We start from the raw sequence: 17,665 nt of genomic DNA, 5'->3' as shown, positions 1-17,665 counted from the left end.
CAGAATAAATACTAAAGTTCAGGTTTAATATGACACTTCTGTAGGATTCTGTTACAAAAGATCCTCTCCTGCTGACACTAACATTAAAAGATACTGGTTGAAGCATCCCAGGTACTAAAATACCATTGATTTCTATAACAATAATACAGTACTTCTACTAACCATTGTTGTTGTCAATAGATACAGTATGAGATGAAGGATTATGTTGTTGTAAATATACCAGTTTTCTTTCTGTTTTTCAAATCTGTAAATGATACAGTAGTACTTCCTGTCTGTGAAAACAAACTCATTAAAAATGTCTACAGTAGTTTGACGGGACAGACCCTAGATAATTTTATGATAAAAGATCTCTTTAGTTACCATAGTAATCATACAATTTATTAATTATATAATGTGATATGATGAAGGTAGCTCTCAGTGACGTACATAGGTAATTAGTATGCATGCTAAGTACAGTACAACTGCAATAAAAACAACTGTATTTAGTATCAAAGCATTCATCAACTTTTATATAATTGAGACTTCATCATCAATCACCTAAATAATAAGAATGTAAAGAAAAAAAATAAAGCAATGTTTTGAGAATAAATATTGTAGGCCTCTACTACTGATTTTATTTATTGAATTATTTAAGAGGGTGATGTGGAGCACATAGTGTGTGGAAGATTGGCCCATACTGTACATACACTGTAGCTGCGTTGAGAAATTAAGAGGAATTTTAATTGCGGGAGTCGGACTGGAGCTGGTGTGAAAGATGCTTTAAGCTAGTCTACTGTATTATGTCTGGTTTTATACAAATTATGCTAATTCTAGTTGTTAGTGCGAAATATTGTTTCCTATGGTTACAATCATTTTTAACACTAACCCTAAATGAAGCCAAAAACTTTCTTTTCGCATTTAAAAATATAATCTTTATGATGTTTGTTTTACCAAACTTTAAATTATTTTCTCTTAGAGCCACCATGTACAGAGTACGTTGAGCAACCGAAAGAACGAGTACGCTTCATATTAGGTGAGGATGAAAACGGTGAGGATGGTGAGCATGAAATACATGACGTGTTTACAGAGATGGATGAGCTATACCAGGGGGGTGATGGGGAATTACCAGAATGGAAAGAAACAGCCAGGTGAGAGGAAAAAACATTTTATTTTTTAATTTATAACTCATCATTACCATTATGCTGCTTATATTTTATATTAATAAAATAATAGTTGACAAATTTGAAATGGTAATGATATTCTGACGTTTAATTAACTTGACACCTGGTTGCATTTTGAATTAATATTGCATCCACAAGGAAATAAAATTGTAATAATAAAAATGTTGTGGACTGGCACAAAACTGGACACTCTTGTAAAGGCACAAAACTGGACACTCTTGTACAGGCACAAAACTGGACACTCTTGTACAGGCACAAAACTGAACACTCTTCTACAGGCAAAAACTGGACACTCTTGTACAAAACGGGGATGTTAACTGTATCTGTTTTACTGTACGCTTTGGTTATTACCACTATACAAATATTACAAATACAAATTGTTGATAATCAATTCCTTGAAATCATTGACCAATCCCTTCTGTTCATAGCAATATGCTATATCTTAAACCTGATTAAAACAACATTTAAAAAATACATTTACGAGCATACTGTTCTATTCATAGAATTATCTCGATAAGTTTTCTCATTAAGTATGAAGTATCTCCTCAAATTTTCATTATGTTGATTTGATGTCTTTTATTTTAAATTACTACAAATACTGAAAATCAATTTATATTTACTGGCTAAATTGAAATTTTGGTTATATCATCTTTTATTTGAGTCAGCTTTTTCCCTCTTCCAAGGGTGACTGACTGTCCCTCATTTTAGGCTGCTACACCATCTCACTACTTCTTCCATCCTGTTCCTCCATGCTCCAACTATTCTAGCGCTAAGGTTTTTGATCATGTGTCACTCTAGGCAATGTACAGACCAAGGTGCTGCTTTTTGTAATAAGTTGATACTTTTACACCACAAAAGACAGAAGGGAAAAACATGTAGGTCCCATTGTATTAGGTGTGTGAAATACAGTTTCACTAAAGTGATGATTATCTATATTGAAAAAGTAATGAATAAATTTGTCTTTGGCACACTTGAACAGAACTAATATAGATTAATAAAAGATAATACAGTAATAGTCAGACTAATAGACTAGCGAATTATACAAATGTCGCTTCTCTTTAAAGTATTAATATGTACTAAGTCTTTATAGCTACTTTTAGAAAATACACATTTAAAAAAGCATTAGCGTAATGCAAAATGTGCTTTCCATGGGTTAACCATGGAGTAAAATTCAAACTGCTAGAACAAGTTTAATTTTGTGGAAGATATTGATATTACAGTACGATGGTCTGTGCATTATTTTCTCCCATTTCAATTAATAAATAAAAATGAATGTTTATATTTGTTGAATGTTGAGAATATTTTAATTTGTTGAAAGGTTACCTGTCCTACAGTACTGTATGTATTCAACAGCTCTGCCTCAATAATTCTCCCCATTCATCTTACAGTAAACAGTAAACATTCATTTTATGTACTGTACAGTACACAATTTATACACAATTGACATACTGTACCCTCACTTTGAATGATTATCTATATTTGGTTTATTTTTTTAAACTAAATTGCTGATTGCTGAAATGTTCATTAAAAATAGAATTCCATATTTGCTCACTAGTAACATATCATTTTGAGACTTATAATTACAGTAGGACTCTAGGAGCTTTTATTTTTATGAGTGATGATTACCAGATACTGCACGTTATATACTGTAATTAACTACTGTACTGTACAAATAATATTTTAGGCCAACTTAAAAGATAAAGGATTTTGAACTGAAAAAAGGGGTTACGGTTACTGTACAGTATTTAAATGATTTTTGGATAATGGACAAATGAATACTCTATATATCAGGACCATATTATTCAATTCAATATACCTACAGTAAATATTATAAGGCTACGTTTTTTCATTCAGAAAATAAAAAACAGAGCAACTTTTGATGCTCACTATACTAGAATTAATTATTACAGTAATGACTTACTGTAGTGAACTAATATTTTATTATAAAGTACAGAAATATAGAAGCATGTACAATGAGACTTTTAAAGCAATCTGATCTGGTTCAACCTTTTAACATTTACACACTGTCATCAGTCTGGCTAAGAGGTCAATCAATCAATGATACACAGTTAATAGGTTATATAGTCTATTGTAATAGTTGTCTATTTTGGTCCATACTCTTTATAATATATTATAGTCATTCATGATCAGTGGGATTGATGTCCAGTTTAAGTCTTGTTTTGAGGTTTTATGTAAAATGGTCAACATGGATAGGCCGACCAATTTCAAAATGGTCCACATGAATAAATACAAAGATGATAAATAATCTTGTATATACTGTACACAAGGTAGTCAGTGCGGCCTCTTGCAAGTTCACTTCAATCAATCAATCAATCAATCAATAATTTTTATTTCTCAAATAAAAACAAAATACAGTTAACATTTTCTAAAAATAATAGATAATAACTTGAGAGGACTACATACCTCCACAGTTTAAATTTAGGGTATTTTCAGATCTATAGAGTTATGCTTTAGTATCGCAAGCAATGTCATATTATAATTAGCGTCGTAACAGAAAAGTGTTCAGATTTGCCTAAACGCTTTCGTTTCAAACTGAAGTGTCACCGATTTAGGCGAACATGTGGTATGCAGGAGTAAATTTGATTGGTTAGAGGTCAAAATCGTTGATGCATGACTTTCGTATCGTAAGCAGCATTCACTAATCTTGTACCTTGAGCTGTCGTAACGAACGAAAGAGTAGTGCCGTACGAGGTGGCTTCCACTAATCTTTTTCTGGTTTAGACCTATGGAGTTGTACGCCGCGTACAATACGAAAGCATAACTCCGTAGGTCTTAACAGGCCCTAAGACGCCACTGTCACTATTGTACCTGTTAATATCCGAACTGCAATTCAATTTGCGACAGCCTGCACAATAGGACTTGTGAATTAGTTACGTCATAATACTGTAATTCATTGTGCACATGTGGGGACATTGTGATGCTTCCTCACTTTATTCACTGACACAATTTTAGCAGTTTGTGGACACAATATGGTTCTCCCAGGTCGTTGCCTAGGTCTATTTGTAGATTGATGATACCTTACCTGAACCATGTACTGTACACTATTGCATAATATAATAGGTCATTATTAACTATTATTTCCTGTTTAGCTTATATCTGTAGTAGTTAATAGATCACCTGATGTCGTATGATAATTTATCTAGTATCACATACAGTAATGTTGTCACAGCTCTGATGTAATCTTCATCAAAAAGCATCTATATCAGCATACAGTACAAGGGGTCATACAGATGTTCATTCATTCATTAAGTTCATTTAGCGTCCATTGGGATTCACTAATAAAATGTGCTGTTCTTAAAATAAATGTTGTGCAAAAATAAAAACTGATTTAATGAACTGCAAGTTAATGTCACATAATATTGCTTGTACAGGTACAGGTGAATATGTAGTACTGTAGCTATGCCCTTGCCTTGTTTGCCTTTATTGAACTTCATACATAATATTTATTCATGTAAATACTGTACTTGCTCTGGTTACATTGTGTGTCATTTATTTAGCTGCATACTGTACATGTCATTGTGTAACACAGTATCTCTCTAGTTTCCTTGGTGAACCCGTACTGTACACACATTGTGTGATATATTATAACTATCCTTATGGTGAACCCGTTATACACATTGTGTGATATGAATCTACTGTAGTATCAAGTGCTAAGGAACTTACACATTGTGTAACATTTACTTTTAATGACATAACCTTTATTAGAATTTGTTGCGTGGACAATTTAGATATTTTCAAACACTTGTCATGACAAATGTAAGTCAATCAAAAAAACTGCTGGTCATCTTGAGTATCTATAATTTATAATGTAAAGTTAACCATGCATTCACCTTGTTTACTATATAACCTTTTGTTAAAATGTTTGAAACTATGATCATTTAAATCCCCTAAAAAACTTGTCATAAATATTTAATTACCAAAATCAATATTCAATCGTGGTGTCTGTACAGTTACAACATTATTTTACAGTACTATCATTGCACCACTGAATAACCTTTAGAAAGCATGTGTTGCATAGACCAAAATAATAATTATTTATAATTTATTGATGTTTCACTTTTATGGCAGATCACCTTTTGACACGCAATAAAGTTAAAACCTGTATTCATCTGCAATACCATATTTTTGCATAGTATAAATAATGTTAATCACAGATATACATACTTGTTATATACGTACCTAATAATTTCTCTGAAAATAAAATTGTATTTTTTTAGCTTTCAATTTTGTTAATGTGTTATAAAATAGGATAGCTTCCTTAATTATGAAAGGAACATTTTTTTACTGGTATTGTTATTAATTGTTTAGTTCATTAAGGATCATTCTATCTTGTGTCATATGGTATCAACATTGTTGATTTTCTTTGTCCATCTGTTGTGGTCTGGACACTCAACTTGTCCAGCACACTTCAACTCTAATTTGTATGTTCATCAATAATATGAATTCCTGAATAAATAGAAATAATAGTCATAAATACCTCTGATAAAGGCATCTTTCAGTTAGATGGAGATGAATAGTGATATACTGGACATTACAGTATACGTTTTTAATGAATTTTGATGTCCGTCTATGAAATTAAAATTTGATCATAAGCAGTGATTGACTTTGAAATAAACATTATCATCATCTATACTTCACTTTCTATTTAATTTGTCTGCTTGGTCAGTGATGATATAGTGGACATTAGTTTATAGTTATAAACTCCTTCAACTTCAATTTGCCCAATCAAGAAATACTGGGATACTAATTTAATCATTACAATCATCTGTCCTCAAACCTCAGCGAATTTAACAGTTGAAATTGAATTTATTTATTTGTTGTTTCTTGATTTTTTTACTGTACTGTATGTAATAATGTAAACTGAATCATGAAATAAAATATTATAACTAGATTCATAGTATTTAACCCAAATTATTTTGGAGGATCAAAACAGAATGTGTCCTGTTATGTAAAATCATTTTACTTTACTTTTACATTTGTACATTTTGTGTCAATATACTCATGGAGGTATACCTCCATTATATACTATAGTTATACAGTCGTGTTTATATATTATATTCATGAAATGTATTATTTGAAATTCGTACTTACTTTTTTTAATACCTTATTCAATTTTTTTATTATTGATTGAAAGAAAGAAAATAAATGTTTACGTTGAATTGAATTGAAGAAACTTGATTCCAAATAATTTAACCTCCTTTTGAAACCCAGCTCTGGTTTCTATTACAAATTGTTTATTTGATATTTTTAAGATGGATAAAATATGAAGAGGATGTGGAGGAAGGTGCAGATCGCTGGAGTAAGCCGCACATTTCAACACTGTCACTACACAGTTTGTTTGAACTAAGGAATTGCATTCTCACTGGTACTGTATGCCTTGATATGAATGCTGAGAATCTTGATCAAATTGCTGGTATGTTTGATACTGAACTTTTCACATTTATTCACGTTGTCAATGACATGTCAATTCTTATATCTACAGTACATTACGCTAGACAGCCTACACTCTACCTGATAAACATGTGTTCTTCCCCTCAATGAACTCCAATTGTTACATGTATATTAAAGCCACACTGGCGTATAATGTCCACTTGCCAAAGTTGGCAAGTGTGTAATTGTGTTTTAATAATGAATTACCAAACACTAAGTTCACTTTCCCCATAGATCTTGTTCTTGATAAATTTATTGTATCTGGTCAACTTGATGAAGAAGACAGATCCAACGTTCGAGAGGCGCTACTTTGTCGTCATCGACATCAATACGAAAAGAAACATCGAGACTCTAAGCGACACGGCAGCTTGCTTCCAGGCATAAGGTCGCTTGTAGATATCGGACGGTCACTGTCAGGCAGCTATCATCATGCTAATATGGAACAAGGTAAAAAAATTGGGAAAAGTACAATTATTTCTACCGATATATTTCACTCACCCTAAGCTAATGTGTACCTATATTCATGGTTTGTTAAAAACTATGATTCTTCACTATTGAAGAACAAAATTTATTTTATATTTATAAAATTATTATATATTTAAAAAAATTGAGGAAAAAGTATTACAATTATTTCTACCCATATTTTTCACGCACCCTAAGCTAATGTGTACCTATATTCATGGGTTGTTAAAAACTATGATTCTTCACTATTGAAGAACAATGTATTATATATTTATAACATTATTATGTATTATTGATGACTTTGCTAATGCTATAGTAAAAATTATGGTGATTCTGCTATAAGCCAGTCATATTTACTTTTTAAAGACATCCACTGTAGTATTGTTTAGCAGAGAAAATGTGACTGATTGCTTAGACTTTTTGTATTTGAGCTGTTTGAAACGTGTATTCCGTAGTGTATAGAGAGGTTAATGGAAAAATTGCTCATTGAATGTTGAGATACTATTACCATAAATTTATGTCTGTAATAACTAATGGATAGAAAAGGAACATACGAAGAAAACTGATATAGCAACTATGTTACATTTACAATATGTTTTATCTGAATAAGATAAAAATATATAAAAACTCAGCGTTCATAAATTATGATCATGAATTGAATGTAATTTGTTATTCAGAATAAAAATCTCCCTATGGACACTAAGGATAATAAAGTTTCTGTTAAATATGGACTGATCTTCTCACAAAGGAGTTCCTCTTTACAGTGTTATATAATACACACTGTTAGCATTATACCCCCCCCCCCCCCCCTAATTTACTATAGCAGTATGTCGATTTTCTCTATTGTCATAGGATTTTGTTTCTTTACAGCCTTGTCTGCGACCCAATCAACACCGGCCATGCCCAGGACGAGCTTTTCACACGGCTCGCATCTAGGAGTGGTTGACGGTAGTAATACACCCCCATCAGGTAGTCTACCTCATGTTCCAAGTGCCCAAAGTATGAAGGTAAAATTGTAATCTTTATATGCCATTTAAATGACGATAGACAGGATGACAAATTAGTATTTTATGATAGCCATTTACTTTGATGTTTCAAACCCAGTTTTTAGTGTGAATGCTTGAAGATAGTGATACTGTAAGTGGTTTGTTTTGTTGAAGACAAAATTTATTTAAGGCGACCTTAAACTCATTGTCTCATTATAATAATGAATATGATGGCTTGAACAATGATACTGTTTTTGTCCATAAGTATCTTTGTACGTAGCCAAAATCGAGAATTGTATCAAGGATCCTAGAACGTTTTATTTATCAAACTACTGTGTCAATTTTGTAAACAATAATGTATTTATTATCCTCTTTTAGAGTAGACATTCCTGGTTATTGGTTGAAAACATTTTTACACTAATTCAATTTTATAAAATTTATGATAACTCTAAAATCAGCAAGCATCTTTAGTTTACTTTTTTAAATATGCATTTTATGTGTATATGGTTGTTTTTATAAACTTGTATGTAGGTATTTATTTTATTTTTATTATGTTGTTTAAGTTTTAAATATAAGTATAATTTTTATTTCTGTTTAAACATCAATTCATAGATTTAGACTTAAAAATACAAAACAGATTATGCCTACAGTAGATTCACATTACACAGAATAACAATTTTAATTGCTTTTTTGTTTGTACTGTACATGTTCATTATATATTTATAATATTTGAATTATTTAATTAATATTTCTACTCATGGACAGAAGCGAGTGAAACATATTCATATCTCACATGAGGCAAGTGTTTTTATTTCTGTCAAACCATTTTATTGGCATGGCAACCATAAAGTTATTGCAGTTGTTTTTAAATGTGTAATTAGTGTACATAACCTATTTCAACTTTAGTGTATTGATTTCTATCAAATGATTATTAGTTTATTATTATTTTTATTAAATTGTAATTTATTTTTTTGCTAGATATTTTATAACAAAACAATTTTTTCATAGCAAAGTTCATTTCAAAATATACATTTTTTGGGTCATCAATTGTGGGGCACTTGTAACCAAATGTCTTCAAATTACATATTTTCCATTATCATTAGTGTTGTAAATCACTTATTATCGTCATAATCATATATCAATATCACCATCGTTATTAACATTATCATAACAATTGCCTCATCATCACTATCATCAATATCAAAATCAGTACCATCAACCAGTTATCACGATAATCACAAATATTAAATTCCAACTTTTAAGATTCTGATTTTTTATCTTTTTATATAAAATTATTTGTTTTGTAGAGTGTACATTTTAACATTTAGGCACTAAGACACAACTTATTATCTTATGTACTGTACCCTCCTCCTTTTCTATATACTAATATAGCATTGCTTTTTAAATTAACATCACAGAAATTAACATTACATTCGTTTTGTAAGTGACATTTGAAGTAACATTGAGTTCACACTAAGTTCACATCTAGTTTTATCTATCAATGCTATACCACACATTATAGTAAGTCGAATCACGTAAGCAAGTAAGAAACATTCGTCCATACATTAATTTGGATAAATGTACTTTATATTACATTTGCAGCTTTTAAATTTACATATAAATTATAGATTTTATGGTAAAATTAGAAGAAGTGGATGAAATTAGCATATTTATTATACAATTATATGACCAAGTATAATCCTATCCTTGAGTATAATCTCACCCACTAATTTAGGCTAAAAATAAACTTTGATGAATCTACTTTTAGTGCAAAGAGCTGTATAATCCCACCTAATTTTCAACTATCGCAACTAGGCACCCTAAGACAATACTTGGTCATATACAATATTAAGTTTAAATTGGTTTATACTCCATTTAATATTTAAACAATTTCAACGCACAAAGAAACTGTATGGTCTAGTTGAATCAGACCTCAAAAATTTTTTTCACTCTAAAATGTTACCGTCTGCCCTAAATTCTGGCCATATGGATACTGGAGTTATGACATATTATTAAAAAGTGAAAAGTTTAAGCAGGATTTATGGTTGAGGGTTCTTGGTATAATGAGATCTTGTTAGGATGTGGTGGGATTCTACTTCTAATGGTTTAAGCTTGTCCCATTGGGATGGAATTAAATCTTAAGCTCTGTCTACATGTACTATCAAACTAGTTTGACAAAAAAGTGTGATGTGCACAAATATGGTAGTGATATGCCCAAATATGGTAGTGATGTGACATCATAATGTCCATATATGGGCACATCAATTTCTTTTGTCACATAAATATATATAGTGTAGACAGATCTTTACCAATGTGATTAATAAAATATGCTGCAGGTAGTTTTCTCTTTTGTACTTGAATAGGGGGAACTTAAATGAGGGATTTGCTTAGAGTACTTGATGATGATGATGTTTCATTGGTTACTTGTTACATATACCTTTCCTCGGGTACTTTTCAGTCACATATTTTTCGGGTGCAAAGTATTGTTTTGTGCTTTGTACAGAGAAACCTTTCCTTAAAAAAAATAATCTATTTTATCTATCTGTTTTATTTTCACCAGTCATTTAGCATATTTTCCCTTATTTAATTATAACTATAAGATAAGATTGTTCAAATGACTATTTGCTGTAACGCTCTTGTGTCATATTCTGGGAAATTTCACTTGATGACAAATTTGGTTTTATTAATAGAAATTCGTAGATTTTACTAGAAATTAAATTCCATACTTGAAAATTCTTATTAATTCTTCAACGCTAAGATAAATAAAACAAAAAGAGAAATTGAGATATTCAAGGTAAGTAGGGTCAGAGGTCAAAATTGATATCAAGAATGCTGCAAAATGTTCATTACGCTCAGTTTGTGTATCTTGAGACATGCATTAGTTTGGCTCATGTAGTATGCAATGCTACTAGTACCAGCAATAGAAACAAAATTCCAGCTTGCTTTGTTCTTAGGGTATGCAGTTATGGGTTAAAAGGGAGCACATTGGTGGAAGAATTTAGTTATGATTTGCTGTGATTAACTTATTATATAATATCATAAATAAGAATGATACATAAATGAATTGATATCAGTATAGTAAGTAGTAAAGATTACTCTTATAAACTTTACCACTTGCTCACATCTGATTAAAATAATTATTGCAACAAAAACATTAATTCTTTTTAATGGAGATATAATACTGTAATGTAAATACTGTAATTAAAAAATATTTATTACATACCTCTTTTTCAGTACCAATTAAACACATTTTGTATATATATATATATATATATATATATATATATATATATATTGAATAAAATTTCCTTGGCCTCAAATTTATTTTCTTTATAATTCTAATTTTAGATAAACATTTCACTGTATATTTAATATCTAATTTGATCCCATTCTACCTTTAACAGATACAACAAATAAATATTTATTTCTGCATTTGGAATTTCAGATTTAAAATCGGATACTATGGTATGTTGCAATACTAACAATATGTTTACTTTTACAGTACTTGCCTCATATATATTATACTGTTGTTATGATGTTGTCTTTTAGGCAAAACACCATTTCATGAAGAAAATTCCTGCAGGAGCAGAGGCATCGAATGTCCTAGTCGGAGAAGTTGACTTTTTGTCAAGACCAGTCATTGCATTCGTCCGGTTAGAGCATTCTGTATTATTAGGTGACTTGACAGAGGTTCCCATCCCCACTAGATTTCTTTTTATCCTTCTGGGCCCACCATCAGAGGAGACAGCTCGCTACCATGAGATTGGAAGATGCATTGCCACACTCATGTCTGACGAGGTTAGTAACTTTAACTTTATATGAGAAAAAAAACATTCTAATATTTTACAAAGATATATACTACACCTGATATATAAGCATATCTTTGTTATCAAGTTGGTTAATTTTGTATTATGTGGTATCGGTTATATTGAATAGTCAAGTCAAGTTCTAATCAATTTTAGAAAATGAAAATGCAACGGGAAAAATTGATAAATAATCCAACTAAAAATCAACCTATGGAGTGGACGATTTGTAATTGCTCCCAAAATATTAATAGCGTCTGTTTACTGTTGTCTAGTCTTTGATTTTTGGCTGCGGAAACACGGCTATAGGAGATATCAAATTCACTGATGGACATTATATATAATATATTGATTTCTTGTGTGTATTGTTAGGTTTTCCATGAAGTCGCTTACAAAGCAAATAATCGAGATGACTTACTTGCGGGCATTGATGAGTTTATGGATCAGGTCACTGTACTACCTCCAGGTAATAAGGCATGATGGAATATAGTTATCATTTTTGTATATGGGGTGTGTGGCACAGTGTGATAGGCGTTATATAGGACTTATGACAATATGATCGAGAGTTTGAACCAACACTCGTCACATTGCTGGTGTCCTTGGCCAAAACACTTTACCGCTCTCCAACCAGGTGTAAATGGGTACATGGTAGGGTTAAACACAATTGCGGTGTGATTATTAGCTGCATAGTTATTGAAAGCTGTCCACACATGACCTGAGTAATAATGTGAAGCGAGTAGAATATTTGAGCATTAGGCACTATACAAGATTGATATATTATCATTATATACCAAAATCACTGTTTTTATGTACATATGTATATTCCAATCCTCATTTTTACTGAACAAACAACTGTTTATATCATACAATACTTTTCATCCATATAATTTTGTAGGTGTATGGGATCCAAATATTCGCATTGAACCACCAAAAGTAGCACCACCACCCACTCACCGTCTTGAGCTTGACCATCACGATGGTTGCCGTTCAAATGGTTACTCAGGTGATCATGGAGAAGATGAAGAGAAGAAAGAAGGTCTTGAACGAACAGGACGGTAAGATATTAAATCTTGTTTTATTATCCACAAAAAAAATACAATTGAGAAGGCAAATTGTAAAGCTAATGTGTTATACAGAACATATCTTCATGAAATTTAATTAAATCAAATTTTTCCAACATTTATGAATATGTGTCTTACTGGGATTCTGTAGTAATAAAAACACTGAAAATGGTCATAATATTTAATTTTTTAATGTTTTTATTTTTATTATTACTCACTATAGAATATTTGGTGGACTTGTGAAGGATATTAAACGTAGAGGACGCCATTACTTGTCAGATTTTACCGATGCTCTACATCTGCAATGTTTAGCTTCAGTATTCTTCATGTACTTCGCCTGTATAACACCAGTCATCACATTTGGTGGCTTACTAGGTGATGCTACAGACCAACAAATGGTTAGTCATGGGGAAAATTAAATATGATTGGTTGGCATCATCATCACATCAAATGTCTAAAATGTAATGTTGCATATTGGTTGATTCCACATTATCAATACATTAGTTGTCAATACTTAATATAATCCACTTAATATAAAAAATATGATATATTTCCTTTAAATATTAAGTATTTTACTTAACTCAATAAATATTGAAGTATTTCCCTTAAATTGTGTTCACTTTAGATAGGAGAGTTTTTAACTATTTCCCTGATCCTAAACGTGAATGGTAAATACTGCCACTGGTGTTTAGTTTTCTAAGGTTGGAACTTGAATCTCTTATTTGCATTGTGTGCTTTGTCAAGACCATTTGTCTGAACTTTAAGTAAGGCAATCAAAGGTTATATACTAAGATATTTAGTATATAAGACTTTTAAGATGATTGATTCATTATACTTTAACAGTAAGTGGCGTAAATTCAGCACACTACATTTCAAAACAAGCTTAAGGATGACAATCAATCAAGTAGAATTAACACAAAGCTGCCTGTGCATTCAAATCATTACTATTTGTCACTATATGTGTGATGGCACTCTTTCAGTGTAATAATCTGTAATGATGTATGAAACGCTACACATGGCCTCGCATTAATCTGCACGTTTGTAACAGTGATTGTATTATGATTAGTTGCTTTAGGATATCAAACACAATTTTCAGTCACATCCAGATAACATTGATTATAAATGTTATCAGAGCAATTCATCTTTGTCAAGATTGATAAAGATGAGTTTTAAAGGATAATCACATGCGATTCAAAAGTAAATCCTGCAGACTTCAGGATATCCATTCCATCTAATGAGCTCTGGCAAAATCTTCGTATTCTCTCAAAATATTTAAATATTTCCACAAATAATTAATTCAGAATGTCATGTATAATTGAGTAAGCAAAAAATTAAAATGCAATAAAGTTAATTAAACTCGGAATTCCAAATTACCTACTTTACTGTATATCAGATAGATAAAGGCTCTTGTTTTTATTGTACACATGGAAAGTCTTTGAAAATTGTTATAGAACATGCCTCTTCCTCATTACCAAATCACTTTCGAAGACAATTAGTAGTTTATGGTCCACATTTACACAATTGTGTTGTAAAATACTGTATGTAATGTATAACAATTTAATATATTTTTTTTAGGCTACGCTGGAGTCGCTACTTGGTGCCTTCATATGTGGGGTTGCATTTTCCTTGTTTGCTGGTCAGCCACTTACCATCCTGGGAAGTACTGGACCTATTCTGATTTATGAAAAAATTTTAGTTGGTTTTTGCGAGTAAGTTATTCTATTATTAAAAGAATGACACAAACAACATAAACATATGCACACCAAATTTACAGACATTTTATTTTAACAATTTTGTGAAAAATTTAGTGAGTAACTATACCAAAGTCAAGTTGGAATAAGAATAGGTGGAATTGCATGAATATGAATTGTATTTTCCTATACACACAGTAAGCCTAGTATTCTATTGCCTTCCACAGTTCGACTGGATTAGAGTATCTGCCATTTCGTTGGTGGATTGGTATATGGACAGCTGTATTATGTCTCATTCTAGTAGCAACAGATGCAAGTTCATTGGTTCGATACTTTACTCGTTTCACGGAGGAGAGTTTCTCAACTCTAATATCTGCTATCTTTATTTTCGAGGCTTTCCATAAACTCTATTCTATTTATGAACAAGGTGGTGAGAATGCGTAAGTGATTGATTTTAATATTTCGATCAAGGAAGAATTATTTAATTCCATCATGTTTTGATATATTAAGCTTACTTTTATATAGATCAATTAAACTCTGGCTACACCATCAAACTTTATAAATGTGATGTTCCCATATATAGACATGATGATTTAATTTTTTTTTATCAAACTGCTTTGATAGTGTAGACAGATCTTTAGATTTCAATCACGTTGGTTTATATATTTTTGTTCAGACCCATCGGCAATGCAACATATGACTGTTCTTGTGAAAGAAACGAGTCTGCGTTATACGATTATATAATCCGTGAGGATGACTTATTTGAAGTATGTGGCAGCATCAACAGCACATTGTACCATGACCCTAGCGATACAAAATTCACAGACAAGTTTCTAATGTCAACTATTTTGATGATCGGAACCTTCAAGTTAGCATATACGCTGAAAATCTTTAAGAATACTCCTTATTTTCCAACAGCAGTAAGTTAACATGTCTTGACAATCATAATAATGTAATGTTGTGTTAATAAGTTGCTAATTGGTCAGATGTTTTTCCCTACTCTGATTTTTAAATAATAATTTGTACTTCATACTAAGTACATTGAGAATATGCAAGTAATTCTCAGTTGGGACTCGAACCCATGACGTCCAGATCACTAGCCTGGCGTTCATACCTCTAGACCACCGAGCTTGCGCTGATGGCTAGGGGTTAGATTCGAGCCCAAGTTGGTAATTAAATGCAATCTTTAACTTTACTTGTCTTTGAGTCAACTTTATGTTTATGTCCTCAACCAGAGAGGAGTGAAATCACTCTTTCCTCATCTCATGAAGGTTTTGATATTTGTTTGATTATTGATATGCAATTGATTAAATTAATATTAATAAACAATTAAGAATGTTTATAACATAATTAAAAATGTTTATATAACATAATTAAGAATGTCTATACAGTATAACATAATTAAGAAAAACATATTTGAGAATGTTTATATAACATAATTAAAATATAAATATACAACTAAGATAGTTGTATAAAAATTAAATGTTTAACACAATAAGAATATTTATATAACAATTAAAATGTTTATATAACACAATTAAGAATGTTTATATAACAATTAAAATGTTTATGTAACAATTAAAATGTTTATATAAAATAATTAACATTTTTTTATAAGATATAATAATTATTTATTATTTCCTTGTTGTTTTCATTCAGTTCCGTACTATTGTCAGCCATTTCTCCGTATTTTCTGCTGTGGTAGTGATGATTTTCGTTGATTATCTTTGTGGTATTGATACACCAAAATTAAATGTTCCTGCAACGTTCAAGGTATGATGCATTCATGAATCAAGGAAAAATATCGCAATTAAATTATAAAACACTGTGTACTACAAATATTGCATGATTTTATCATGTATAAATTTTTGCAGTTTTTTTCGGACGGTTCATCCATTTATCAAAGAATTATGGTTATCGTATCACATTTGTCTTTGGAATATTTCTTTCAGGCAACGTTAATTGCTAATGATAAGACAATTTTAAAAATTCACCCGCTTATCCGTCATTTTATTTTTACTGTTAAGCGCACCGAAGCTTTAGCATAATGTGGTATATAAGCCTAAAGAATTATTGTTATTACCACACAATCTTATAATGTGAATATTCTCATTGAGTTTGTTTTTCATGACTTGTTTCAGCCCACAGCTGAAACAAGAGATTACTGGTTTGTGCCACCATTTGCAGACAATCCATGGTGGACTGCCATAGCTGCTGTTATCCCAGCATTCTTAGCAGTTATTCTTGTATTTATGGACCAACAAATCACAGCTGTCATTGTCAACAGAAGAGAGAACAAATTAAAGGTAACATAAATATACATACAGCAGGATGTTTTACACTCATTTGGTTTTTTATTTGAGATTGAAAATACATAATAAAACCTTTGAAGGTTTTTTTGATATGTTTTCCAGTAGTGTTTAGGACAATTGACTATCATACAGAAAGACCCAGGTTCTATTCCTGAAATGACGACTCCAAGTCAGCATGGAAAGGAACATGGCCACCCTACCAGCAGCTCCTTCACCTACATTCAGAATTAATAAGGAACTCGCCTACTACAGCAATGTGTCCGGTTGCTAGCTGTACTGTAAAATGTGTATCGAATGATGTATTCTGGAACTATTTTTCCCAGAATGCAGTATCAAGAAATAGACAGGGTTGAAATTTTTATTGTGATTTTATATTTTGCTTTACGTTATAGAAAGGAGTTGGTTATCACCTTGATTTGACTGTAGTTGCCGTAATGTTAGCATTATGTTCAATACTTGGGCTACCATGGTTTGTAGCAGCCACTGTCCTTAGCATTAACCATGTCAACAGTCTTAAGGTTGAGTCTGAGTGCTCAGCTCCCGGAGAACCAGCAAAGTTCTTTGGATGTCGTGAGCAACGTGTAACAGGTCTTGCTGTCTTTATATTGATTGGTTTAGCTGTGTTGATGACGCCTCTGTTGCAGGTATGTAGTGGTGTTCATTTTTCCTTGTGATGCAAGACTCACTGCTTTCCTGTATTCCTGTATGTTGAAATTTAACTGGTTTGATTTTTATTATA

At 31.3% G+C, this 17,665-nt stretch overlaps 2 protein-coding genes across 3 annotated transcripts in view; one reads left to right on the top strand and one right to left on the bottom strand.

Annotated features, from left to right (window-relative positions):
* Positions 1 to 17,665, bottom strand: part of LOC140040484 (small ribosomal subunit protein eS26) — a 375,295-nt gene that overhangs the window by 116,068 nt on the left and 241,562 nt on the right. The window lies entirely within an intron of this gene.
* The window catches only part of LOC140040477 (sodium-driven chloride bicarbonate exchanger-like), a 42,298-nt gene that overhangs the window by 10,210 nt on the left and 14,423 nt on the right, over positions 1 to 17,665 (top strand). For both annotated transcript variants that reach the window (XM_072086455.1, XM_072086457.1), the window contains exons 4-17: positions 956 to 1,127; positions 6,434 to 6,594; positions 6,846 to 7,058; positions 7,944 to 8,080; positions 11,609 to 11,857; positions 12,235 to 12,328; positions 12,758 to 12,917; positions 13,147 to 13,321; positions 14,499 to 14,632; positions 14,842 to 15,054; positions 15,291 to 15,534; positions 16,274 to 16,387; positions 16,756 to 16,920; positions 17,319 to 17,570. In XM_072086455.1, the coding sequence (XP_071942556.1) occupies positions 956 to 1,127; positions 6,434 to 6,594; positions 6,846 to 7,058; positions 7,944 to 8,080; positions 11,609 to 11,857; positions 12,235 to 12,328; positions 12,758 to 12,917; positions 13,147 to 13,321; positions 14,499 to 14,632; positions 14,842 to 15,054; positions 15,291 to 15,534; positions 16,274 to 16,387; positions 16,756 to 16,920; positions 17,319 to 17,570 (2,483 nt within the window). The remainder of the gene's footprint in view (positions 1 to 955; positions 1,128 to 6,433; positions 6,595 to 6,845; positions 7,059 to 7,943; positions 8,081 to 11,608; positions 11,858 to 12,234; positions 12,329 to 12,757; positions 12,918 to 13,146; positions 13,322 to 14,498; positions 14,633 to 14,841; positions 15,055 to 15,290; positions 15,535 to 16,273; positions 16,388 to 16,755; positions 16,921 to 17,318; positions 17,571 to 17,665) is intronic.

Source organism: Antedon mediterranea, chromosome 2, assembly GCF_964355755.1.
Source record: "Antedon mediterranea chromosome 2, ecAntMedi1.1, whole genome shotgun sequence".
NCBI lineage: Eukaryota > Metazoa > Echinodermata > Crinoidea > Comatulida > Antedonidae > Antedon > Antedon mediterranea.
Note: the sequence above shows the minus strand (reverse complement) of the source record. Positions and strands in the feature narration are given on the sequence as shown.